At 43.0% G+C, this 27,951-nt stretch overlaps 2 protein-coding genes across 3 annotated transcripts; one reads left to right on the top strand and one right to left on the bottom strand.

Moving 5' to 3' along the window:
* Positions 1-169: 169 nt before the first annotated feature.
* On the bottom strand, positions 170-27,359 carry LOC134212644 (brefeldin A-inhibited guanine nucleotide-exchange protein 1). 2 transcript variants are annotated; one of them, XM_062690672.1, is made up of 4 exons: positions 27,165-27,359; positions 26,311-26,649; positions 7,958-12,879; positions 170-927 (listed from the first exon to the last, which is right to left on the bottom strand). In XM_062690672.1, exons 2-4 carry the CDS (start codon positions 26,468-26,470, stop codon positions 778-780), a joined length of 5,232 nt encoding a protein of 1,743 aa, XP_062546656.1. In that variant the 5' UTR covers positions 26,471-26,649; positions 27,165-27,359; the 3' UTR covers positions 170-777. The 2 variants fall into 2 exon arrangements, with proteins under 2 accessions (XP_062546656.1, XP_062546657.1); XM_062690673.1 differs by lacking the exon at positions 27,165-27,359 and adding an exon at positions 27,034-27,156.
* On the top strand, positions 19,612-24,028 carry LOC134216781 (uncharacterized). Its single transcript, XM_062695585.1, has 2 exons — positions 19,612-20,550; positions 23,779-24,028. Exons 1-2 carry the CDS (start codon positions 19,632-19,634, stop codon positions 23,790-23,792), a joined length of 933 nt encoding a protein of 310 aa, XP_062551569.1. The 5' UTR covers positions 19,612-19,631; the 3' UTR covers positions 23,793-24,028.
* Positions 27,360-27,951: the final 592 nt, after the last annotated feature.

Genomic DNA, 27,951 nt, shown 5'->3' with positions numbered 1-27,951 from the left:
TAGTCAAGGTGTAGCATTTTAATCAAACAAGTGGTTTAGTGCAGAAATTGCTGAGCAACCTGAAGATTTTTTAAATTTAACTCTGATTTCATGATGTTATGCGATCATTATGTCATAATTTTGTGAGATAATATTAAAATTGCAATAAACAAAATATAAAAACTGACTTCGTCTGGCCGTCTGGCATAATGTGCCACTTTTATTTTTCTTCTTGATGTTTTACATTTTTTAATGTTTTTACCTTAGTAGCACGGCACGAATGAGAGGAACAGATTATTTCCGGAATCTTTGAGATAGGTTATATTTAATCTACATCGATACCACAGACACATCAATAATAAGAATAATCAGTTTCGTGTAGGTATATGAATAAATTAGTACAAAATAAAAATACCTTAGAAAGTATTTCTCGTTTATCGTAACATACACAACGTACGAATAGATATATGCTAAAAAAATATCCCAGTAACATGACTACAACCTTGGTTTTTTACTCCAATCGCTTCTAGTTGGTTGCTGATGAAGGGCCGGAGGTACAGAAATACCTGAACAAACGTGCCGACTGCCGACCACCGATGAGCCGAGACTGCGATGACGACTACGGTAGTCACCGTTAGTCACATTATTGCTATGATGGTGCTGTATGAGCGCTCCTCCGAACGATCCTCTCCGTCCTAGGGACGATGGATGATCATCTCCTTTCAGGTTCGGGTTGTCGCGTTTTCCATGGTGATGCGCCGCCGGCGGCACCGCAAGTGCACCACACATCCGGTGATACTAGGTGGTGCTGTTGGCGGAACTGGAGATTCCAAACACCGGACTGATGCGCAGGAATACCCGCCGTAGGACTGTTCTCAGTTCCGGTTTCAGGTCGAAGCACATCAGATCGCACATGAGCACATAGTAGCTGGAAATGTGAGCGGCGAACTGTGAATAGAAGACAAGTGAAAGAGAGGCTATGAGTCTAACTGATTAACGTCTATTAACATGGGGCCTTGATGATAAACCTGTACAAATTGTGGCACAAATCATCTGCTACCGTGGGAGACAATGTTTTACATTACGATCAACGGAAAGATTGGATCTGGTAACCTTGAGTATGTCAAGTCAAGTACGAGACACTGAAGACGACCTTACTGTTGAGGTCGAAATACGTATCTGTCAAGGTACAATCAAGTGGTGGAATTAAATGGGATGGTACAAACTCGTCTTATGACAAGAAAAGAAAACAATAGTTCATCACTTCATTACCAAAAATGTTTATGATTTGATCGATAGTTAAATTTCCCGATTGATTTCACGATTTTCCGCATTTTTCCCGGCCGGTTCCAATTTCCGTTTTTTTTTTGCGATTTTTCCGGTTTTCCCGACTGGATAGATACCCTGAGTCCTGACTTAAGTATATCCGCAAAGTGCAAACGGGTCTACTACGAAAGGCCGAATCACAAAAGGCCGAATCACGAATGGCCGAATTACAAAAGGCCGAAAGCAAAAAAGGCCGAATGCACAAAAGGCCGAAACCACAAAAGGCCGAAACCACAAAAGGCTGAAACCACAGCGCGCGCTCGCTCCGGTCCACTTTGTTGGTCTGCCGAGTTCATTCGGACTTTTTATTCAAATACTTAATATAATTTAGATTATTCGGATTATTTTGTGATGTCTTACCAAAAGTCAGTTTCTCTTAAATTAGGAGAAAATAAAATACAATTGAGAACACCGCGTTGCAGTGAGTTATGCAGCTTTTAGTTAAAAAAGTAATAATTGGAAAAGTTGATTTTGTTTAGCTTCTGATGTCGCAATTAGATCGTGAGTAGTGCGCATTATTGGCACAACCATGCGTCATGAAGCGCACAACTCCTTCATTTATGCGAATCGGAGATTCGATTCTGTAAGCTATGATCCGGTAGATTTTAACTCGGGCCCTTGCATTAGATTTGGGAATTTGACTTTTCTCAATACTACTGATGATCATTAGTTTACTGAATCAGCACCTTGAAGTGCTAATATTTATATGTATACAGTGTTCAGTTATGTTAATTCTTTCATTACTGCAATGAAGATTGATTTATTATGCAATATATAAGGATTAAAATTGAAACACCGATTGAAACATTGAAAAACACCGTCACACAACTTCTTTCAATTGAAAGATTGAACTTCGACGTTCAACTGACGTTAGAACTTCGACGTTCAACTGACGTTAATACCTCAACTGAATAAGATTGATTAAATCGCCGCTAGTAGTTGCAAAACACGTGGACAAGTTTTTTCTTTATGGGGCAGCATAATAAAAGTGTTGAATACGCCCCTAGCGTAAATGCGCACCCTATCACCCAAAACACACATAGATGCAAAGTAGTGATTATGACACACCTTCCCATCCATTATATTGCCCATGATTGAATGGCTTTGTAAGAGCTAGCTTTGTATTCGATCGAGAATCAAAACACGCAGTTTATCGTTGAAAGATTAAAACTAAACTCATAGCTCCTTAGCTCCTAAATTATACTTATTCTATAAAGAAGTGAAATCAAGAAATCGTGCTAATCTACAGAAGTTTACTAGGTAGTATCCTAAATTGAACATGCCTTAAAATCTTGTTATTCTAAACTAAATATCTATTCCACAGTGCTTGCCTAAAGTATCTAAATACTTAACCTAAAATCCTTTCTATATCTATATCTACGTGCAAAGGTAACTACTATTAATCGAACTATTTACATGAACTTATTCAACGGCTATTTTAGTACGGATTTATTTAGTCACACAGCACTAGTTTGTGAGTAGTAGCATATACGACCCCCGGTGATTCGAAGCCTAGATTCCTTCCCGTAAACGTAGGACAAACGGGACTAAACGTAAGTGCAAATAGATAAAAACAACATTGAACTTGATTCAGGACGGTGTAAAACCGTTATTTACATTGTAACGATTGTAGTCTGTAAGATGTAATATCATTAAACGAATATATTAATACTAGGATAAGAACATAAATCCTCTCGTTCCGGTCGTTCCTCACCTGTATTAATATCTCGGAAATTCACCCGTCAATTGGTTGGCTAATCTCCAACAAAAAGTAAACGTTGATTTTTGAGTATTCCAAGTTCTCTTGGTTAGAAGATTGAAACTTTTGTAATGATTCGGCCTTTTGTATCATTCGGCCTTTCGTGGTTTGGCCTTATGGGTTTTCGGCCTTTTGTGGTATGCTAGAACATTTTCGGCCTTTTGTGATTCGGCCTTCTATGGTTCGGCCTTTTGTTATTCGGCCTTTTGTACTGATCCCGTGCAAACACACATGGCAACATCCGGGAGGCGACACTTGCTCATAGATCGACCACGTGTCGTAGAAGTGAGGGCTCTACACGACGAAGTGACTCTCCAATGTAAGCAGCTGGACGATGTCACGACAGCCGAAGAGATCGCCTTGGCCATCAAGAACCAAGGTGGAGTGGTGGTAGCAAAGGCGTCCATCCGCCTGCGAAGAGGACCGCAGGGGACGCAGATTGCCACAGTGAAGTTACCGGCCACCGACGCTAACAAGGTAATCAAAGTTTGTAAGCTGAAAGTTGGCTGGTCAGTATGTCCAGTCAGTCTCTACCAACCACCGGTAGTCGATAAGTGCTTCCGCTGCCTCGAAGCGGGACAAAAATCGTGGGCGTGTAAAGGGCCGGATAGGAGTAACCTATGTAGGCAATGCGGCGAAGAGGGTCATAAGGCGCACACGTGCGAGAAAGCGGCATCGTGAACGCTATGTGCGAGCAGGAATCAGATATACACTAGAGTGGGGCGTCATGGTCATTTTTTTCAAATCAATGGTTTTTCGAAGCCATTCTGAGTCCTGAACAACTGTGCAGAATTTGGGACCGATTGGTTGCTTCCTCGCTTTCCGCATCGCGTTTGAAGTTTGTATAGAAATAAGTATGGGAAAACATATATTTTTGCATTTTTACTTTTAAAGAGGTTTCAGTTCATCGTAAACCAAGTGGCACATTATGTTAAAGTATAACCAAAAGGATGCCGAAAAACTTTGCTGAAGAAAACGTACTTTCTGGAACGTTCACGAAAAAAGTTATAACGATCAGAAGATTGGTTGATTGAACCATATGCAAAAAATCGTTTATTCTGCCAGCACTGCCGAACTACGGGGAGCAATAATTTAATTGAGTTATATTTCAAAATTATTGATTTTATTGGACTTTGGAGCTAATGGGAGATATTCTGAATGATTTCACATAGTAAAAATTTCGACTAGAAGGAAAATGGGTTTTGCCCTCTGACAATTGCAGGTTGTCCGGTAGTGCTGGCAGAAACATTGATTTCTTGCATACACAGGTGGAAATAAGTATAAAGTCAAGCTCGGTTTCCATACAAAATGGCCATATTGGGAAGTCAATATCTCGATTCTTAGCGATTCGATTAGGCTGATTTTTTTTTTAACAAGCCTAAAATGACTTGAATTTTTTATTCAATGATAGTTACATTTATGCATATATTCTGGTTATACGCAGCTTCTGTTGGAAATAATTATAAAGACAGTTCCGTTGTATGGAGCTCCATATAAAAAGTGGTGTCTTTGTAATTATTTCCAGATTTTGAGGTCAAAAATCAACAGAGATGTATGAAATTTACTCAAAGATCGAAAGTTCAAGTTAAAAACAGGTGCCTAGTAAAATTTCAGCCAAATCGAATCGCTACGAATCGAGATATCGATCCTCAATCATGATGAAAATGTATGAAAATCATGCTTGTCTTTATACTTATTTCCGGCGGTATATGGTTTAAATACTCAACCGTCTAAGACGAATTGAGTACTCTCCATTTAATTCCACCAATTATTTCGTTATCTTTGCAGATACGTATTTCGACCACACAGTTATGGTCGAAATACGTATCTGCAAAGATAACGAAAATTTACTGGTGGAATTAAATGGAGAGTACTTAATTCGTCTTAGACGGTTGAATACATTCCACTAAAAGAGCTAATATATTTTTCTGTTAAATAATCAATTTTCGAAACGTAATAGCATTTTTTGTAGACCTTCCAGCTACGTACCTTGAAGCCGCTAAGAGCAAAAATATAAAAAAGTACATTTTCTCATACTAATCTCCATGTAAATTTAAAACGCGATGCGGCATGCGAGGTCGCAACCAATCGAGCCCATATTTTGCACAGTTGACTGGGGTCCCAAAACGATTCAGAAAAACCTTGATCTCACTTGATCGGACGAAGTTTGCGTTTTCCCATACAACTGCGCCCCACTCTAATATACAACCACGTCATGGCTGGGCCTGCTTGCCCGTTGAGTGTTAGTACGAGGAAGCCGTGCAAGTAACGCATCTCAACTTCAACCATTGTGCGGCCGCCCAACAGTTGCTGTGGCAGTCGGTAGCAGAAGCGAGAACAGATGTAGCTATCCTGTTGGACCCGTACCGCATCCCCGCGGATAACGGGAACTGAGTAACAGACGGATCCAGATTTGTACGACGGGAAGATTTCCGATCCAGGAAGTGGTAAACACAAGAGCGGAGGGTGCAGTTATAGCGTGGCGCGCGAATGCACCGGCTTCGGCTCGTCTCGGCACCACTGAACCGGAAGCTATTTTCACCCGGAATCTTTGATCTGACCTCGGCACTCGTCCGGTTACCCGTTGAAGTGAGAATGTGCGTAGGACTTGAGCGGATCTATGAACATGCTAACCAGGTGAAAGTGTAGTGTTGGTAATATAACAGCCTTCCACGGATGCGGGTCGTCGGTACCGGGGGGCTTCCGTCGCCGGGGGACACCCCGTCGGAGTAGGATAGATCCGCCGCCGGGGACTCGCTGAGTAGCTTGCGAGTACGTTGAGAGCTAAACAGCTCTAAAAATGAAAAAAAAATAGATGTGGTGCTGAATGACACAAGGAAAAAATAAAAGGCTCAAGGGCTCAACGCTTTTGTGTGCTTGCTGGCACCAACAAGGGAGCAAAAGGGCTCAAACGTAGAACAAAAAGAGAGACTCTGTGAAAGGTGTCGTTTTGGGAGGAGTACTTTCAGTTAGGGGGGGGGGGACAGGACATTAGAAGAGAGGGTAACTCAAGTAACCCTTTGTTACTTGAGTGGGTTCAGTGGGTTCGGCGGTCTGGCCTTCTGCCTTCCGCGCCAACCCCACTCACTGAGTGATAATTTCAGGTGTCTGTATGCAGATTTGCCTTCATCCACAACATTTCTCAGATGTTATAGATTTAAGGTTCTTCAGAGTGTTAAGTCTTTAAACCCTACACTCCCTACACTAGTGTTCAACTCCACATGAAGTACGACGTCACTAGCGTTGTCAATGATTTTTGCAGGCTTGACAAAACTCCTCATCCTCGCTAGAGTCAAATAAAATCATCATCAGCAAATGCTGCCTTCGCATCCTCACAATTGAGTGGAAGCGTAAAAGCAGAGGTACAAAACGTAGAGTGAGGAAAAGCAAAATAAAAACACATGTGAGTAAGGCGTCGGGCGAAACAGCATTCATTGAGCCTCCGGAGCGACGCTTTGTATGTGAAAAAATCTTGGAGGCTGTTTTGAGTGTGAGTGTAAGTGAGTGATGCACCACAAGAAACAGATGAGCAGATAGACTCGCTCTTATTTTGCGGCGCACAAGCTCGAGTTTAATGATGCACAAAGCTGTGAGTTTTGATGCTTATTTCTGCTCCTCAAAAAAACTCTTGCTCTTGCTCATTTTCTACTCGGCGAGGAGTTTTTGGCAAGCCTGGATTTTTGACTACATTTCATTTCATTCATTTATTTAGTCTACATCTAAACAGATAACACTGAATCAACAATTTGACGCCACAATACACGGTTCGAGGCCGCATCTCTCCATCCTCGAATACGCCCCACGCTCGCCAAGTCGTTCTGCACCTGGTCTGCCCATCTCGCTTGCTGCGCTCCACGTCGTCTCGTACCTGCCGGATTTTGCCTACATTATCTATGCCATTATTGTAATCGTCTACCCTATTGAATAAACCATGCGTTTTGACGTTGGACAACGTCTTACCCGAAGGTACTGGGTAATCAGAAACTAAAATTGGGGGCCGTCACGAAATTCTGTAAGATTTTGAACGTTAATAGAGACTTTATCTTTCGACGGATTTTGGATATTTATATATCAATCGCCTCAGAAACTCTCCAGCTACTTGTCAATTTTTTTTTTAACCTATGGTTATTTACGATAAACTTTTAAATATTTCAAATCTTGTCATACTCAGTAAAAATATCAGAACTAACCAATCCCATTCATGCATTCCCAACACGGACATCAGAATGATGTAAGGTATGGGCCTTTTGATCCACCGTTTCATTTTTTCTGGGTATAAAAAGACCCATGTGTCGCGCGCGCATTATTTCTGTTTAAGGATCCACAGCGAGAACGAAGAGCGGGCATCGGAAGCGGTCCCAGTATCTAACACGGTGTTTCCTGCATCTGTAGCGGTTCAGCAGGAAACGGACTATCGTCGACGTCATCGGCACTCCAGTGGAATTTTCTTGAAGGTTTCTAGATCTGTATTTTTTTGCAGTAAATTGGTAAGGCGCATTATTAGAAATTAATCGGTTCTTTTCAGAACTTTAATTTTATAGAGGAAAGGGTTGAGCCGAAACAAATTTTCACCAAAGAGCAAATCATCATAAATTATTCGAAGAAATAAATATTGTAAATCGTATATAAAATATGGCAGACATCATTTTACTGATCGCTTAGTGCAATTTTTGGAAGATAGAATAGTGAAAATAATATTCAACAAAGAATCGAATAGGGGCCAGCAATTGTTCGGAAATCCACGAACACGCTCGCTGCACGCAATGGAATCAGGTACCAAATGAGTTTCACTTGAATCGCAGTTCATTATCATACCAAATGACCACAAAAGACCCCGCCCTCAATAGGTATGCGCCCGAGCACTGTTTTCGAAATTCAAATAAATTTACTCACCCTCGAGTCCGGCATCTTGAGCAATCGAGTCATCACCAGTAGCAGCAGCGACGTCCACGCATCCCGGTGCGGTTCACTCTGCAACGACAGGAAATAATCCAACGCTTCCGTACATACGGCGATTAGCCGCTGTTCAATGTCCTGCCAATCCCGGCGCCGGCTCTCGTCGCTATACATCTTGAACAGAATCCGCAGCACGCAAGCCAGCGATTGCGTTTCCTGTTTCAGCAGGTTCGGCTTCAGCGAGCCCTTGAAGCCGGCCTTCCACAGTACGTTGCGCTGGTCATGATTAGAGTTGAACTTTTTCGCAAATCGGTGACTCTGCAGGAGGCAATCGATCAGCTGCAATAAATGCGGCGTATTCAGGTAGCTGTACATGCCCTGTTCTTCGCGTTGGCACTCCTCGGTGGACATCGAATAATTTAGGACGGAACCGGTGGTGGAACCAGCACCACCACTAGACGAATAGGACAGTTCGGCAGCAGCTTGGGCTAGGGTTTCGGCATCCTCCTTACGGGAGGTTGCTGGGAAGAATATGATGTTATCGATGGTTTGAATCAGTTCCAATTGAACGACACATTTGATAAGGAGGTTTGAGAAGAGGGTGGCGGTTTGGTTTAGATCAGTTGTCTTCATAGAGGGATCTTCCATTAACGTATGAACTGAGTGCTGAGATGGCGTTCGTTTGAGAATGCCATGCCGAGGGAGGTCTCCATTTTGTGGATAATGCGAAGCGTGGTTAATGAGCTGAGGATGCGGGTCTGGTTTCCAGGTGAGTAATTCATTTGGTAGAGTACTGTTGAAGATGTCCAGCATACATTGACAGGTTTTGTCCCAGGTGTCCTCGTTGAACTTGAGACCGTTCGATATTACCAGATTCTCCAAACAATTGGTTCCCGACCGTGCAAGCTGTTCATTATTCTGTTGGACACACCAGTGCAATTGACAATACAGGTCTTTCAACAACATCGGACCAAGTACGTCAAAATATTGGGTAAATACATCTACAATCGCATACAAGGCGTGGTTGCATGTTGTCGTCATCCATTCTGCCTTTTCCGAATGATGTTCGGGGAGCTTCATGTTATCAAAAATTCGGAATAGAATGTTGAACAAATCACGCCACCAATTTGGTTTGTACGCATCACCATGTGTTTTTACGATCTCGAATAGCACCGTTAGTCCACGAGTCCTGACATCCAGCTTGCATCGATTCACCACACATGACAGAGAGAATAGCATAGGGAACCATCCTCGAACCCAAACACGATCTTCCTCTGGAACCGAAATGTCGTTTTCCATTCCCGCGTGCTCAGCAAACAAATTTGGAGCATCATTCACACAAAGGGCACATGTGCGGACCAGTCTTATCGCTTCCATGCTCGTGTCGGGGAACTTAGCGTTGCATGCGAATTCCGACAAACACTTCACGGCATCTTGGAATGAATCTATCATAATGGGAAACTGTGATTGGTACAAATCAGTGATGATCTTTCCGGTCGTCAAAAAGGCCAATTCCACTATTGACCCGTCGTGATCACCAGCTGCAAGATGAAAGACAGAGAAAATATTCTTCCAGCCGGATTTGATATTATGGGCTTGCGAATTAACCATCTGCGCCACGCAGCGTACGACCATGTCTCTGATAGCAGGTGAATTGTTTTTCTTCATAATGTGCTCGAATGGCCTCAAAAAGTCTTTCTGGAACCGGAAGTTGGTGAACTCTCCTTTCTCAATGAACTTCATCGACAACTGCCTCAAGGAATCCAGTGCGAAAAATGCGATTTCTTCGTTGCTATTGCAGCCAACGGCGTTGAAATGTTCGCCCAAAATTTGCCAGATTCGGGACCATTGTAGACGGATACGACCCATATTATAGTAGGAAATTTCAACAATCTTCTGTAATGAGAACATCCGAGGCTGCGGTCGGGTTAACTCATCCAGCGAAACTTGGCACAATGCTTTGACGAAATCCACGATGGCATCACCATCGAGGCGAATTGATCCTGTGAATATCCGATCCACGGCAACGACTATACTCTGCGAGCTGGTTTCTCCAATGTGTTCCTTAGCCGACGGATCCAGCGCGTCACGATGGGAAGCGGGGCCTGACAAGAATTCCGGTCGCACACCTGTTCCAATCAACTGAGCTAACTCCAAGTGTGAGATACATTTCACTATGTCCAACCAACTGGATCCCAGATAGTTCCCATCCGTGTGGGCTACCATAATCAGGGTTTTGATGGTGTCGATATTCTTGGCCTTCATCTCATTGATGGGTGAATTAGCGGTCAATAGGGTGAAGCGCGCCAAAGCCTGTACGTATGCATCTCTTTCCAGCGTCATGTGGAAGATGCAAGCAATTCGAACAGCGCAGCGAATACCGTCCAGACAAAGACTGGCAATTTCCGGATCATCACAATCTTGCAATCCGACGGAGAATGCAGCTAGGAATGAGGTCCAAGCCATTTTGAACATCGGTCTAACATGTTCCAAGTGCTTCGCTGATGTAAATGAAGCCTTCACGTGAGATACCGATTCCATTAGATTTTTTGCCGTCGTTGAGAGTGCTTCCATTTCCACATTCCACAAAAGCTTGCGCTTTTTTTCGTTCACGATGATCTGCTTGCCTGGTTTACTTGATACCGTGTTCTTCATTTTGATCTCATGCCCGGCGATTTCATCGTAGATCTGCGAAAGGTACTCCTCCGGCAGGTCCTTGTTATCGCTAATTCCTCTATTCAGTTTAATGTATTGCTCCTTGGTCATCTTGTGTTTTACCTGAGGAGAATGTAGATCCGTAGTCAGCATAATCACTGAGAACGCCAAAACGTAAACTGTATCAGCGGATGCGAACAAAGTGTTATTCGGATTACAGTCGCAATATCTGCTAGCGAATTTCTCCATCAATCTATCAATTTTCTGTGCTTCTCCAGGAAGCCGAAAACCTTCTAAAAAGTATCGCAAGGCAGCCACAATGTCCAGGTCGGAAAAGTTCATTGCATCAATATAGGCGCACATCACAGCTTTGCTTTGATCATCATTCTCACCCAAATAATCCCCGACCAGTGTCTTATCCAGCCGTTCATCTTCGTGTAACCACTTTGCCACGTCCTCATTGCTTGTCCCCAAAAGCATTCGCTCCTGCAGAAACTGAATCCCCTTTTTTGGCTTTCTATTGAACATATCAATGCCCATCTCCATCACTTCCTTCCTCTGCTTACGTTCTTCCAGCTCATACGGTAGATCCAGCACTTCTCGATTGCCCCCGGATGTGTTCGTGCTTCCCACCGAGTTGATACTGACCGTTGATCCACCGTGAGACTTCATCGGTTCTTGGGTCTCGTCTGGACTTCTTACATTTGCCACCGACGGTGGTGGAGGATCCCCCAATGTCGTTTGTGAATTGGGATTTACGTACAGATCCTTACTCCACTCAACCATACACTTCAGGATGGAAACCAAGCATTCCAAGCCTCGAATGCGCATCGACTTTTCTTGATTCACCGAAGTCCCCAACTCCAACGCTTGCCTTCCTTGACCTATTTTGGACAAATCATTGACCAATCGTTCAAACAAGTTGGCAGCGGAGAAATCGCAATCGTAATTTACGTAAATGTCCACGACACTTTGAGCATCAGCGCAGATCCGCGTCAATGCCTGGATCACCATCCACTTGTGCTCAAACGATGAACTAGTGGCTTCCAAGATGTTGAGAAAAATCTCCTTGAAGAAGACCTCTATCTGCTTCTTGAGGTGGGTTTTAAAGTTCGAAAGTAAAGCAACGAAGATCGATAGTGATAGTTCGAAGACCTCCGGAACGGAACTTCCGCCATTTTTGGACAGCGCTACACACAAGTACTGCTTGATGGCCATGATGAACATTTCGTTCGAACGGAAAACCGGTCCAGCGTTTTGCAGAATCGAAAGCAACAGATGGAGCGAAAGAATCTTCGATCGCAATTCATGCGATTTTGGATCCGGGTGGCCCTCCGGGAGAGGTTTCATCGAAAGTTTACACAAAGCTCGAAACACCAAGAATGCATCTTTCTGCAGAATGTGAGTAAATTTTGCCGTGACAATGCTGTCGTTCTCGCTGGTGACCTCCATGCTTTCCTGCGAAGGTACTCGTGCAATCGAAGTATTATCCGTTCCATTGTTGGACACGCCACCGATGCTTCCTGTTTCAGCGTCTCCTCCCTCTGAAACTGTCGACGAGATTTTAGAATTTTCCTCGACCGCTGCTGCAGCAGCAGCTATGACGTTATCGACTACTTCGTCCACTATTGCACGCACCATGTCGTAATCCGGATGTTTTTCTTCAACCACCGATGGAGATTCTTCTTGTCCGGTGGTAGGTGATCCAACGGTTCCCATTGCGCTTGAACCCATTTCGTAGGCTTGATTTTCCATTCGCGTAAAAATCACGTTCAGCATCTGCGTCAGTGTAGCCCGCGCCGTGGTTTGATTGATCAGATTTTTACTCGATAGGTAAATATCGTAGCAAGTGCGAACCCCCTGCAGAACTGTCCCTTCATGTACCTCCACGTATTGTGAAGTGACCACCGTTAGTAGAGCTTTGATGATTTGCAGCTGAACGCCTTCGTCCGTTTGGGGTCCCATGAAGCAGTTGCAGATGGTGGTAACAATCCGGTCGATAAGGAATTTGCCCGGATTGGACGAGTCCGGAATGTTTCCGGTGAGATGCCCGTAAGCAATGAGCTTCTGCAAGCAATCCAAAGCCGTAACGACAATTCGGGGAGTTTTACTTTGACAAGCGAGCTCGAACGGTAGAAAGTACTTCTCGGCATTGATGATGTTCGCCGAATCGTTCTTCGGTAGCGGAAGTGCTGCCGATGGTACCGGGACTTCGCCATTTGTTTCATTTTGACCAGCTTCCTTAAGCTCCTCTTTGATGTCCTCTGTGAAAGAAAGAAAGGAAAAACTTATTAGTTTTCTCATAAGCTCAAGATACCAAGGCTGAATGATAAACTCAATAATATAACAGAAAGTGCGTTTTCCTCGTACTGTTAACCCCAAGACATTTTGCTTCCAGGCGATGAAAAACGATGCTGATGACTTCGTATCAATCATTACCAAATGATGACCATGTTTGGAGTCTCCAGTATACTGCAATGACGGGACAAAAGCAAAAGTCGGTAAGCTGCGTATGTACACGAGCAGTCAAGCAGAAGGATACTCAACCGGAAATCAAGGGTTTTCAAAAAAAATGATATGAAAAATTAAGCATCCGCTGCGCCAGGTGCATTTCATGCTGAAAGCTGATCTCATCAGGTTCTACCAAACGATCCTTATTGTTATACCTTTCACACTAAGAATTCCAAAACCTCCCGTGGCACCTAAGATAGGTCGTGAGGTTCTCTGCATCTTTCTTAAGTAGGTTCCAACTAATTATCCTTCCCCTTCCTCAACATTCGCAAGCACGTAGCCAGGACAGATCTCGACTGTTGGAGAGTGTATTGCATCCATCTAAGAGATAGTGATTAGTCCCTGATCAATATTTGTGGTAACTGATCGAAGTGATGTTACTCTCATACAATAGCCAAGGCTTGTGCCACCTACGAATTCGTGCGAATTGCTTAAGGCTAAATGCTAATTCCCCGGTTCCAGCTGGAGAAACGACATGGAGGAGGACCACTCCACGATCTTGAGTTCATGCAACAATCGATCTGTTCATGACAAATATGTATGATCAAGTCTCGCAACCGGTTGTGAACTGGCAGCGGTTTGTAACCAACATCGACTAAGAGGCGCGACCGAAATGGCTGAATCAATCGACATAGCTGAATTCAATCGAAGAGGCGATCTCGGTGGCCCGGCAACATAATGTACCGACTGCTCGGCAGGTAAGCAACACCCTAGTCCCTAACCATTGATACACCCACCAAAGAATTGATCCGTCTACGGCATGTCAAAAATGGGATATGATCAACGAATAGGTTTGGACAAATTCGTGGAAAAAACTGGACTATGAAAAAGACTGCTCTCAAAGGAACTTATTGCATAATTTCTCTATGTTCATAACGAGAAATACCTTTGTAATAAAGTTACGCACCGGTTCAGCAACCGCGACGGCGTGGTTATCAGCGTCAAGTCGAGATTCATTTTAGCCGGCGGCGTGAATCGACGTTCTTCTTCTTCTTCTTATTGGCATTACATCCCTCACTGGGACAGAGCCGCCTCGCAGCTTAGTGTTCTTTAAGCACTCCCACAGTTATTAACTGCGAGGTTTCTAAGCCAAGTTACCATTTTTGCATTCGTATATCATGAGGCTAACACGATGATACTTTTATGCCCAGGGAAGTCGAGACAATTTCCAATCCGAAAATTGCCTAGACCGGCACCGGGAATCGAACCCAGCCACCCTCAGCATGGTCTTGCTTTGTAGCCGCGCGTCTTACCGCACGGCTAAGGGGGGGCCCGAATGAATCGACGTGAATCGACGTTGCAATACTTTAATATATCTGATTGGAGAAATTTTTTAAAGGATTTTTTCAGGATTTTACTTACTAAAATTTGTTAAAATATCAAAACTATCCCAATTTTTTTCAGAGAATTCTTCGAAACTTCAAATTCATTAGTATAACTCCTCGAAATTTCATCAGGAAATTTTTCGGGAGTTTTTCGAGATTTTTTTAGGAATTTCCTCGGCAAATTCTTTAAAAAAAAATTCGGCAAATTTCCTTTATAATTTTCTTGGAAAATTCTTCGATGTTTCCTCTAGAAATTCTTTTAAACCTCTTCGGGATTTTTTTAACCCTTAAATGCGCAATGTTGTTTTAAGTGTTGTGGGTCGCGTCCTGACGAATGTTATCGGCTGGATGATGTCTCTGAGGATGCTGCTCCTTCAAAGGGTCGTTTGTTGTGCTGGCTATATTGACCACAACTCTGGAGATTTTGCTACAGCAAAGACATTGCTATACAAAAACGACGGAACTTGGTCCGCTATCCGCTCTCCACGACATTTCAAATGAAATGCCACGCGCTTACTTACTTTGATACTTGATGGGCTACAGCTCTTCGATGAACCTACGCCGAATGGAGTATCCTTCTCCACTGAACTCGATCTTGGGCCAATCGCTTCCAGTCGCCCTGAACATTGAGCGCCCTCAGGTCCTCTTCAACTGCAAAAAGCCATCGTGTACGCGGCCTTCCACGAAGCCTGCGGCCTCTTCCGGGTTCTCTACTAAATATTATCTTCGCTTGACGTTCTTCCGGCATACGAACAACGTAACCAGCCCACCGTAGTCTACCGTGTTGAATAAGCTTAATAATATCCAGCCCTTTATACACCTGGTACAATTCGTGATTCATGCGACGCCACCAGATACCGTTCTCCTGTTCACCGCCGATTATTGTCCGCAGCACCTTACGCTCAAACACTCCGAAAGCTCACCAATCAGCTTCCATTAACGTCCATGTTTCATGGCCATACAAAGCCACCGGAAGAATCAGAGTAGTATACAGCGCGAGTATTGTTTTCGTTTGCAGACTACGGGACTTAAGCTGGTTACGAAGTCCGTAATAAGCCCTATTTGAAGCTGCAATACGCCTTTTCACCTCGCGGGTAACATCATTATCGCTCGTCACTAATGTTCCAAGATACACAAATTCTTATACCACTTCAAATTTTTTACCATCCAGCACCATTTCGCTACCACAACCACTAATGAATCCACTTTGATTTCCATCGATCGTGTACTTCGTTTTGCTGGTATTGATCGTGAGTCCGATCATCGCTGTCTCCCTCTTAAATAGCACCAAAGCCTCTTCCGCGGCACGGCTATCAATCCCGATAATATCGATATCGTCCGCAAATCCCAGGAGCATATGGGATCTTGTGATAATAGTACTGCTTCTTTGCACGCCACTTCTCCTAATCGCTCCCTCGAGCGCTATATTGAACAGTAGATTCGAGAGTGCATCACCCTGCTTTTAATCTATCTAAGGTAACAAATGACGTCGATATTTCATCCGCAACCCTTACATTTGATTTCGATCCGTCCAACGTTATACGAATCAGCCGTATCAGTTTCAGCCGGAAAACCATGTTCAAGCATAATTAGCCATAATTCATTCCGTTTCACTGAATCGTACGCCGCCTTGAAATCAATGAACAGATGATGTGTCTGCAAGTTGCACTCAAGGATTTGTCTCAGGGAATACATTTGATCCGTCGTTGATTGGCCCTTACGAAAACTTGCTTGGTATTCGCCGACGAAGGACTCTTCAAGCGGTCTCATTCTGTTGAACAGAATACGGGGCATAATTTTGTACGCCGAATTAAGGAGGGTTATTCCTCGATAATAAGTCTCGAAGTGTTGCTTCCACTTGGTAGCCAATTCGGTTCAATCAAAGGTAATTGCCTATTACCGGGGATTAAACCACCCGACTTGGACGTTAATTTAAAATGTTATGAAAACTCATATGTGAATATGTACGTTATGTGGAAGATATTGATTTGGAAAATGTATTGGAGATAACCACTTTCCCTTCGATGGGACTCGAACCCATGACCCTACAGTACGCTAGACTGGTGCTTTAACCAACTAAGCTACGAAGGACCTCCGTCGGCCTTCGCAGCCTAGCGGCTACTGAACGAGCTCGAGATTCCCAAATTGGACGCATAGTCAAATCACTCGCAATCCATTTCTCAAGCCAATACTTCCACATGTGTTTTGTACACGTCCACATTAGAGGAGCGTGAGTATTTAGAATGTCTGGCGGCTATACACATTCTTCATCAGCAACGGTACTGATCAAGTGAGGTTGTGTAAGCTATTTGCCGCAATGCGGTCGGGTCTGAGCTTGACGACCGACTGGCCCCTCTTCAACACACAGATTCGTTCGCTAATGGATTTCCACCGCATCACTCGCTTCATCTGCTTGCCCATCACAACGAAACCAACTCCATGCTCTGCTTTTCCGCCGCCGCTGTGATAGATGTTATACTTGAATGCAGTGTTGGTCGTGGGGTCCACGGCTCGGAATTCACGTTCTCCGGATCTAGGCCACCGGACTTCTTGAATAGCGGCCACGTTCACTCCAACCTTCTGCAGTTCACGAGCCAGAAGGCTCACTCGTCCAGGTTCATTTAGGGTCCTGACATTCCAGGTACCGAGTTTCCAATCATAGTCCTTATTTCCTTGCCGGGTCGGTTGCCAAAAACAACGTTCTCTTTTTCTTCTATCTCCATTTTTCGTGGTATTTGAGAGTCTTCAGTAAGCTACCTTACCGGGGTCGCGTTACCTACATCGCGCTGGTGGGGCTGCCACCTTAGGGTTGGCTGACGCGATACAGAATTTCGTTGTTCAGACGCTGGTCACCAGGCAGACGCTGTTTGAGCCGCACCTCCTGGCGAACAGACGCTCGAGGCGTACCCACAGATGCATCGTGAACAGAACATGAGCCAAGAGCGTGCCTTGGTGTTCTTAGTTTTGAACTCTGAACACTGTTCAGTATGCACTGGGTTGGTACGCATGCTAAACGGTCATGGTGACTAATGTTCCTTAGATTTGGAACTATGCAAAAACATACGAGCATGCTTGATTTCTATCCGTTAGATGTCCACGTGTTCCATTACCAGCCGAAAAATGTGTAGCATGCCGTCGCTTGAATTTGTTTTCCTAGGATACAAGTTGCTAAGATAGGTCAGTGCTCTTGAACAGTGTGCTGTGTTCAAAACATTTTGAACACGAACACGCGTTCTCGTGTTCAGATGCATCTCTGGGCGTACCTTCTCACTCTGATGTCAGAAGGACAACAGTGCCCAGGCTGCACTACCAGCTAAGTACACAAGCACAACCCTTAGCTGGCAGTCTTTTGTCATCGGACGACCCGTGGAAGCGTGAGATAGGAACTTGTGGGGACCAGAGCTCTGTTGGGCGCTCCTTCCTTGATGTCAACCCACCATTTTGCAGCCCCACCAAGCGATTATGATGAAAAAAAATTGTCTCGGCGAAACCTTTGCTTTCATAAAATTGTGATACTTCTTCTTCTTCTTCTTATTGGCATTACATCCCCACACTGGGACAGAGCCGCCTCGCAGCTTAGTGTTCTTTAAGCACTTCCACAGTTATTAACTGCGAGGTTTCTAAGCCAAGTTACCATTTTTGCATTCGTATATCATGAGGCTAACACGATTATACTTTTATGCCCAGGGAAGTCGAGACAATTTCCAATCCGAAAATTGCGTAGACCGGCACCGGGAATCGAACCCAGCCACCCTCAGCATGGTCTTGCTTTGTAGCCGCGCGTCTTACCGCACGGCTAAGGAGGGCCCCTTTGTGATACTTAAAAGAACCGATTGATTTCCAATAATTCGCTTTCCCAGTCACAAACAGTAACAAAAACAAATCAGAATCTTGAGAAACTTTTACTTGGCTGCCACTGATGCCATCCTTGCGAATAAATATTTGTAGCATCTCCCTCCGACGCGCGTTCGTGATTCTGCTACGGGCGGCAATTTTCTAGTGTCGGAAGCGATTAACTTGCACTTTGAACAAAATTCTTCACACAACAACCTTCCTTTGTATACAATTATGGGTCAAACACAATTGATACGTTTGCGTGCGTTTTGATAGTTTTCCCATGGGAAAACTGTCAAAACGCACGCAAACGTATCAATTGTGTTTGGCCCATTATGGTCCTGAAAAGAACCAATTTATTGCTCCTGCAACAAAACCAGATCCAGAACTCGATAGTTTGTCGCCTCACCGCTACATATGCAGAAACCACCCCCTTCGATGCTAAGACCGCTACCAACGCCATCGTTCTGTGCGCTCTCCTTTTCCTTTCTCCGTGGCCACTCACCGTGGACCTTCGTGATCGTACAGAAATGGCGCACGCGTGCGAATCATGGGTCTTTTTATTGGCGCTTCGATGTTGCATGAAGAAGAAGAAGCTGAAATATGATAATCGAAAAAATCCCCACGGAAAATCATACGAAGAAGTTGAAACTCTTCTCAAAAATTCTAAAAGCAATTTAAACGGTAAGCAGTACGAGGTTGGACTTTTATTCTACTGTATAATGAACATAATATTTTTATTTGAAATTTTATTTTGTAATATTACACTGTAAACACAGTATAAGAAAAGTCCAACCCCGTACTGCTTATCGTTCTTACTTAAATTGCTTCTAGAATTTTTGAGAAGAGTTTTAAAAACTTCTTCGTATGGTTTCCCGTGGAGATTTTTTCGATTATCATTTTTCTGCTTCTTCTTCTTCGTGCAACATCAAACATCCAGAGAAAATGAAACTGTACACGGACAGATAAATCATGCCAAAATTTGAGTAGAATATACGCACTGATGAGAACATCGCAGAAAAATTTACCCAAATTTGGGTAGTTTTCCCTTTTTTTCCACGCACCTCACCTGGCTTGCTCAGCCCAATAATCCAAATTTGAGTAATTCAATATTCTCAAATTTGAGTAGATCAAGGTTCACTTTGGATAAATTAAACTTAGCTTTGCGTAAATTGTTTAGACGTGATTAAAGGCAAACTACCTAGTGCCAGAAAAGTCATTTTACTCAAATTTTGATTTTTTGTGCAAACTACGGTTTTGAGTGAGAACAATCCATTTTTGGGTAGTTTTAGTTTTCAGTGTAGGTCACTGTTCAGTGTGGGATAGTCGAAAGTGATCAACCTTCAATGTATTATCTTGTTCTCTCAATAAAGCCAGTTTTATTCCAGCACTCACCCGAAACACACGTTTATTACAGTGGCGACGAGGATGCGCAAATAAACAAAATGGCGGCTAGTGCGGCAAGTTTTCGCAAGTTTGAAGAGGAAGAGGAAGAATGGCAGCTGTTCAAGGAACAATTGGAGGAATGGTTCAAGTCGTCGGGAGTGGTAGCTGGCAAGAAAGTGTCAATATTGATAAACTGCCTCAGTGTGAAAACCTATAAGTTGGTGCGGGATTTGTGTACGCCAGTGGTTCCGGCAAATAAGACCTACGAGGAGTTATGTCAATTGCTGGCCGAACACTTTACGCCAACTACGGTCGTTCACCGGGAGAGAAGAATGTTTTTTTCGGCGAAACGTGGCGAACATGGACCAGAGAACGTAAATATGTGGATCGCTAGGATCAAGCGATTGTCCGCCAATTGTAAATTCGGGAACCACCTTGAGCACAACCTAACCAACAAATTCATATGCGGTCTCGTAGGAAGAGCGTTGGATCGAATTTGTGAAGAAGATGAAAATGTCACATTCGAGAAAGCCAGAGAGCTCGCCCTGAAATACGAGCTAGAAGAAGATTGGAAGAATGCAGAAGGGGAGCAGCTCAATGTGTTGCGACAGCGATTGAACCGAACGAAAAACGAGGAGCCACGACGGGAATCGCAGCTAAAGTTATCAAGCGAGGAAGTGAAATGTTTCGTTTGTGGCAAACGAGGCCACGTCAGGGCAAACTGCCGCTTCCGCAACAGTGTTTGCAACAGCTGCAACAAAAGAGGACATCTGGCAGCAGTTTGTAGAACCAAGGCGAAGAATTACGTGGAGAATCAGGCAGTATTTGCCGAGGACGAAGATTCCGACGAGTGTATTGAAACCCACCCAAATTTCATGAGTAAGCCTGTTGTCTTTAACATTAAGAAAATCGAAAGCATTCCCGACAAGCCGATAAAAGTAAAGGTTGCTATCGACAAGAAGAACATCTTCATGGAACTGGACTCCGGAGCTGCAACATCAGCGGTTTCGAAAGCGTTCCACCAGAAGTTTTTGCGGTCTTATCAGGTGAAAGGTACAAACCTGATGTTGGTGACCTACAATGGACAAAGTCTTGATGTGCTCGGCTGCATTGAACCAGTTGTGACCTACAATGGTGAACAGAAGAAAGTGAATTTCGCCGTCATCGCAAATGGTGGGCCCCCGCTGTTAGGAAGAAATTTTATGCGCGAGTTTAACCTACAATTATTACCTCTGAAGCACATCAGTGAAGATATCAATAACCAACTAGAGCATGTTTTGAAAAGGTTTAAACATATGTTTTCGGGGAAGTTGGGAAAGTATACCGGTATAAAGATTGATTTGGAGGTACCTGTCGATGTGAAACCAGTATTCTGTAAACCAAGGCCAGTACCATTGAGTTTGGAACCGATGGTTGAGCATGAAATCGAAAACATGGAAAAGAGTGGTGTTATTAGTAGGTGTGATTCATCAGAGTGGGGTACTCCTGTGGTTCCTGTTCTCAAGGACGACGGAAAGCAAATTCGACTGTGCGGGGACTATAAAGTGACATTGAATAAAGTGTTGAAAGAAGTACGGCATCCCTTACCACGGGCAGAAGAGGTAATGGGAAAATTGGCCGGGTCAAAATATTTTTCAAAATTGGATTTGAGCAGAGCATACAATCAGTTCGAGCTGTCCGATGATTCAAAAAAACTGTGTGCATTGTCGACTCATAAAGGAGTGTTTCTAATGAACAGACTTCCGTTTGGAGTAAAACCCGCATCGGGAATAGTTCAAAGGGAGCTTGAAAAGTTGCTCGCGAATGTCCCTGGAGTAGTAAATTTTCTAGATGACGTGCTAGTGTCCGGAAGTACACCCGAAGAACATTTGCGTAGACTAGAACAGGTGTTAACGATACTAGATAACGCGGGACTAACGTTGTGTAAAGAAAAATGTAGTTTCCTGAAAAGCCGGGTAGACTATCTTGGATTAGAAATCTCTGGTGAATTCGTGCTATAGAAGAAGCCAAACATCCAAATACCGTTTCGGAGGTGCGCGCCTTCGCGGGAATGGTCAATTATTACAGCAGATTCGTGAACGGTTTAGCTACACTAATGGCACCGCTGTACCAGTTGCTAAGAAAGAATTGTAAATTTGAGTGGACGAAGCAGTGTCAAGAAGCATTTGAGAAGGTAAAGACAGAAATTTGCAAGGACATAACTCTCACTCATTTCGACCCGGATAAGGAAATAGTCTTGATTTGTGACGCATCGAAGGACGGAATTTCTGCGGTTCTAGCACACAGAATAAATGGACTGGATAGGCCAATTGCCTTTGCCTCGAGGATTTTGAGTGGAGCAGAAAAAGCCTATAGTGTGTTACACAAAGAAGGACTGGCGATTATGTACGGATTGAACAAATATTATTTGTATTTAATGGGAAATCGGTTCACCATTAAAACGGACCAAAATCCGTTAGTATCCATTTTGGGACCACAGAAGGGAATCCCTGTGATGGCAGCAGGACGAGTACAGCGCTGGTCTAATTTAATTTCCGGATTTGATTACAAGTTGGAATATGTCAAATCACGAGACAACGTAGCAGATTACCCATCACGAGCCGCAGTGGAGTCATGGGAATTATGGAAGGAGGACGGTACATACCTAAATTTCATGAGTTCACAGGAGCCGAATTTGGTCGATAGAAATGCGCTTAGGACGGCCACAGACGAGGCTTTGTAAACTACGAGACTGCATACTTGATGGAAGCAAAAGCGTAAGTTCCGAGCTAATGGATTTTAAAAACGTCATGGAAGAATTGTCAGTGGAAGATGGGGTCGTAATGCGAGGTTATCGAGTGGTAATACCAACGAAATTACGCCGACAACTTTTGGAAATACTCCACTCATCGCATCTTGGGGTAAACAAAATGAAGAGCGTTGCCAGGGGTTGCATCTGGTGGCCCAATATAGATAAAGCTGTGAAATTTTTGGGGGGCAGTGTGAACCTTGTGCACTGGAACAACCGGCACCTCCATTGGCCAAACTGATCCCATGGAAAGTCCCTAACAAACCGTGGTCTAGGGTACATGTAGACTTCGCAGGTCCAATCAATGGCTTTTGGTTCCTGATAATAATCGATGCCCTTACAAAATGGCCGGAAGTGTTTCACACGAAGTGCATTACGTCTGATTACACTATTGAAAAGCTTATGGAATGTATGGCTAGATTCGGTCTGATGGATGAATTGGTCAGCGATAATGGAACTCAATTCACGGCGGATAAATTTCGCCGCTTTCTGAAGGCCAATGGGATTAAGCAAACACTCACAGCACCTGGTCACCCAGCTTTAAAGTATCGTTAAAGAAAACACTACGATGCAAGACAGCAGCATCGATATCAGAAATAATTTCGAACTTTTTGATGGGTTACCGCAAATCAAGACATTGCTCATCGGAGGTATCACCAGCGGTTGCTATGTTAAACAGAGACATTAAAACTAGGCCCGACATAGAACGTTCTCTAATCTCTGCATCTTCAATGGACGAAAGTGGCGTCAAATGTAATCTGGAAAAACATCAAGCGAAACAAGTTCAACAACACAAGGGGAATCGAGAAGTGGACTTCGATGTGGGTGAATCGGTATTGGTGCGCGATTATTCAGATCCCAACAAAGCTTCCTGGCGAAAGGCAATTATTCTTCAAAAAACAGGAAAAAGAAATTATTTGGTAGAGCTGACAGTTTCTCGGAGAACAATCAAGCGGCACACTAATCAAATTGTTAAAAGCAAGGTGCCGACATCGAAAGACACCGAGCCGATTCCATGCATAGTAGAGGAGACAACGGAAACCAGATCCACAAAGTGCCAGCAACATAATCGTTTGATGTCGGACAATGTGTCATTCAAAACGGTATTGAGTAACAATCAGTGCTCTGAAGCTAGATCAGTGGAAGCAGAAAGAGAGGAAGAAGTATTAGGGTTCGAAGAAGGACACTGGTATACCAAACCAGAAAATCGTCGCAATAGGAAACGGAAGCAACTATTTGATCTCGGCTTTTTGGGAAGACCTTCGAGAAAAAAACATAAAGGGCTAGTTGTTGACCAGTGTGTTTCATCTCGTTTATAGAAATCGCATTGTAGGACTTCAGCAAAACGCAGCCCAAACGTTCCTGGTATTCCGATGTAATAGAAGGATGTAGCGGGTGCATCATTTAACTTGTTGTGGGGGTGTTCAGTGTGGGATAGTCGAAAGTGATCAACCTTCGATGTATTATCTTGTTCTCTCAATAATGCCAGTTTTATTCCAGCACTCACCCCAAACACACGTTTATTACAGTCACAAAGCCCGTAACTTACATCATTCTGATGTCTATGTTGGGAATGCATGAATGGGATTGATTGGTTCTGATATTTTATACTGGGTAGGACAAGAATTGAAATTTTCAATAGTTTATCGCAAATAATCAAAAGTTTAAATGAAATTGACAAATTGCTGGAGAATTGCAGAGTCGATTGATATATGAATCTTGAAAATCCATCAAAATATAAAGGCTCTATTAACCCTTAAAGGCGCAAGGCGATTTTTTTCAGAAATCGTCGGAAATATTTTTAAAGTAAAGAACGATGGAAATCATGAACAATAAACATATTTTCGGTTTTTTGTTTCAAAACAACATTGCGCATTTAAGGGTTAACGTTCAAAATCTTACATGATTTCGTGACGGCCCTCAAATTTTAGATTCTGATTTGACACCCAATAGAATCGGGTAAGACGTTGTCCAACGTCAAAAACAACATTGCAGGAAGTAAACTATCTTCACCCACCTGGATACCGATGTGTCGTTGGAGGTCATGAGTATTATGGACAGCTTTGTCAACGATATCTTAGAATGGATTGCAGTAAAGGATTCCGGTATGATTTTACCAATCAGTTTCAATGCTGATTGAAATATTAATGATTCTTGATCAAAGTTTTTGTGTAAGTATAAAGTATTGTTATTATGACTTTATTTTATTTTATTTTTGTCTTATCTCGTTTCAGAGAGCGAGTAATGGCACTTTAGTCTAGGCATAAGATCCAGGATATATGGCAGAAATACCAATCGCTGGAAGATGAATCAACAAAAAGCGACTCTAATATCTTACCAATGTCGCTCCCAACGTCACTTTTTCATTTACCTCCCTAGATGTGGAACGGTGTGCTGCAAACACTGATAAGGAAATGCTTGGAAATACAACCCCGACATTTCCAGGATGCTTTTCAATACTGGCTGTGCATGTGCTATAAGACAAGACAAGACAAGACATGTGAATGCATGAATTATTATAGAAGGCATTGGTCACATAAATTTCATCGTTGTCCTAAAAACGAATCAGGCACTGGTGTAGTAAATAAGAACTTTTTTTTTAAGGCATATTCAGTGTTGGTAGAATCATGCTCAAATCTCACTCACCGAAGCCTCATGCACGAACTGACTAGCTTGCGATTCTGCATGGAGAGCATGAGTTTTTCACGCAGAATCGCATCGTTTCGCTCATTCGCCAATTTGGGAATCTCGAGCTCGTTCAGTAGTCGCTAGGTTGCGAAGGCCGACGGAGGTCCTTCGTAGCTTAGTTGGTTAAAGCACCAGTCTAGCGTACTGTAGGGTCATGGGTTCGAGTCCCATCAAAGGGAAAGTGGTTACCTCCAATACATTTTCCAAATCAATATCTTCCACATAACGTACATATTCACATATGAGTTTTCAAAACATTGTAAATTAACGTCCAAGTCGGGTGGTTTCATCCCCGGAAATAGGCAATTAACTTTGATTGAACCAAAAAAAGTTATTCCGATGAATTTAACGAAGAAAAATCACACAATGATGCAAATCGCGAGTCAAATCATGGATGATTCTCTATGCCATGAGTTGGGTAAGGTTTGCCTCGCGCTTGATTTGAATCGTGGATGAGATTTGACAATTTGAGTTTTTACCAACACTGGGCATTATTCCATAATTACTAAACCTGTGGTACCTGAGCACAGGATAATGCATCAACATAGCACAAGGACAAGGCTATGGGAAATCGATATGGTTTCCTTCAATCGTTAACTTCATCTTTCTATACATACTACGCTATAGAAGGTTATACGACTCGCGCTGTGGTGCACATTTTTTTAATGGCAAATCCTAGCTTTAGTACCTTCAACACCTTCCCAAAACCAAGCAATAACAATGCGATGATTTTTCGAAAGCGTCATATATGATGGAAGAATCGAAATTAAACAAATAAAAGCGTTCAGACAGATTAAGTATTCCTATATCTTATTTTTTAACACTCCATAGATAATTTTGGAAATGCCTTTGTAAGGACAAAATAAAAATGGATAGGCATATTAATTTACCAAACATGAAAGAGAATGAATGTGTTGTACCCGTCAAAAATTATCAACCTTTTCATAACATCTAATCACACATTGTACTGATAGACTATCCAAAAATCAATAAAACTTGTCTCAATAATTCAATACGAGCTATGCGCTCCAATTCACTATCTGCCCTTCCTTATCAATCATAATAAAAAAACGAAAATCTAAAAAGGTGTGTGATTCACCCATTCACCATAGTGTTGCGTGCACTAACATCCCCAACCCCTACCCGTTTCTCATTCAACTTACCTAATGCCACATCACAGGCTCGCTTCAGCTGGGAATGATGCGACCGTTTGATATCCTTGTCGCTGAGGATTTTCTCCAGGGCCCGGACGATGAACATTTCCTTCGTTTTGGTGGTGGCGCTGCTGCTAGTATTAGAGCTAACGTTCGCTATCGTTGGCATAGTTCTGTCCACCGATCAGGGTACAGCAGCCAACCGGCAGGAAACTGTGTCGTCGTTTCGCCGGAATAAGTTTTGGTAACTTCCGGATTTCACTTGTTGTCTCTTGCGCTATAGAATAGCAAACACCGATTCCCGTATCATTTTCTTACAAGGGTTAAATCACTTGATGCCATCGTTCACTAAAATAATCACAATCATATTTCTTTACCACACGTTGCATGGTGCGGTGAGAATTTCGTTTGGAAAGTGTTGTTTGTGCAGTTAAGATCATATCGATTTTGGTTCCATTTCGTATCAAATTGTTTGGATAAAGAATAGCTGAATATTGGATTTATAACGTTTATTACTTTGTTATTGTTACGTTATTCCTTTGATCTATCAAACATAAAAATGACATCACTGTTGTAATAGCTATTTTATACGATATTCGCCATGACATATTTATCTGTAACACTTTTCCAAACCAAATTCCCACTGTGCAGTCACCCAAATCGAGGACGTCAGGAGCAAACAAAAAAAAAAAGGAATCTGGTTGGCAAGCAGCCAACTGCAGCCGTGTCGACCCTTTCGGAGATGAGGAGACCGCAGATCCTGCGGCTACATCGAGGCAGTAGTGGGGCAACCAGCAGCAGTATCAATATGCAACAATGATGATGAAAGCTGGAAAATTCTCACTCGCGACGTCGCAACTTACAATAGATTCAACTGATCGGAAAACCGGAATACACTTCATTCGAGCCCGACTATTTGCACTTGTCACGTGGGGCGCAATACCCGCTGTCGAATTTACTTTAATTTAAATGCAATTAGACGGTTTTAATCATAAAAATATGGATTTCGTCTCGTCAAAGATAATTTTCACTGTCGTTCTTTTTCCTTGCCTTTTCCACTTTGGGCACGTAAGAGAATAATGTCAAATATGACAGCTTGACAGATGCAGTTTTAGTACATCGCTGAAGGGTTTATTTGCAAATTACGTATCAAAAAACTGACCATCATAAATAGGCCTTTTCATGTGACACTGCCGAGACGGAACTTATGCTTACAACCGCGCAAAAGTGCTGAACGTGTGCATCGGTCTGAAAAAATCATCCGATGTTCGTTCAAATTCGGGCCAATCTTTAAAAAACAGCATGATTTGATCTCGGATTTGATTACATGCATTAGAAATGCTATGGAAAGTAAAATTAGAAGATTTTTTACAATTTTATAAAAAAAATAAACTATATAAAAAATAAACACGAGTGTCCATTATAGGAATATTTTGGGGGGTTCATAATAAGGATGAAGAACGTCCCGAAACGGAACATCAAATCAAATGAAGTATCGACTATATATGCGCTTGAAAGAGAAAGGTGATTAAACGTCAGCAAGCTCTATTTACAGTGCCGCCGCGTTGCTTTGATGCGGTGAGTGCAAAATGAGTTATTTTATACTAAAGACACACTGATGGTACAAGGACCGTGGTATACCACGGTTAT

This window comes from Armigeres subalbatus, chromosome 2 (genome assembly GCF_024139115.2).
Source record: "Armigeres subalbatus isolate Guangzhou_Male chromosome 2, GZ_Asu_2, whole genome shotgun sequence".
In the NCBI taxonomy this organism is placed as follows: domain Eukaryota; kingdom Metazoa; phylum Arthropoda; class Insecta; order Diptera; family Culicidae; genus Armigeres; species Armigeres subalbatus.
Note: the sequence above shows the minus strand (reverse complement) of the source record. Positions and strands in the feature narration are given on the sequence as shown.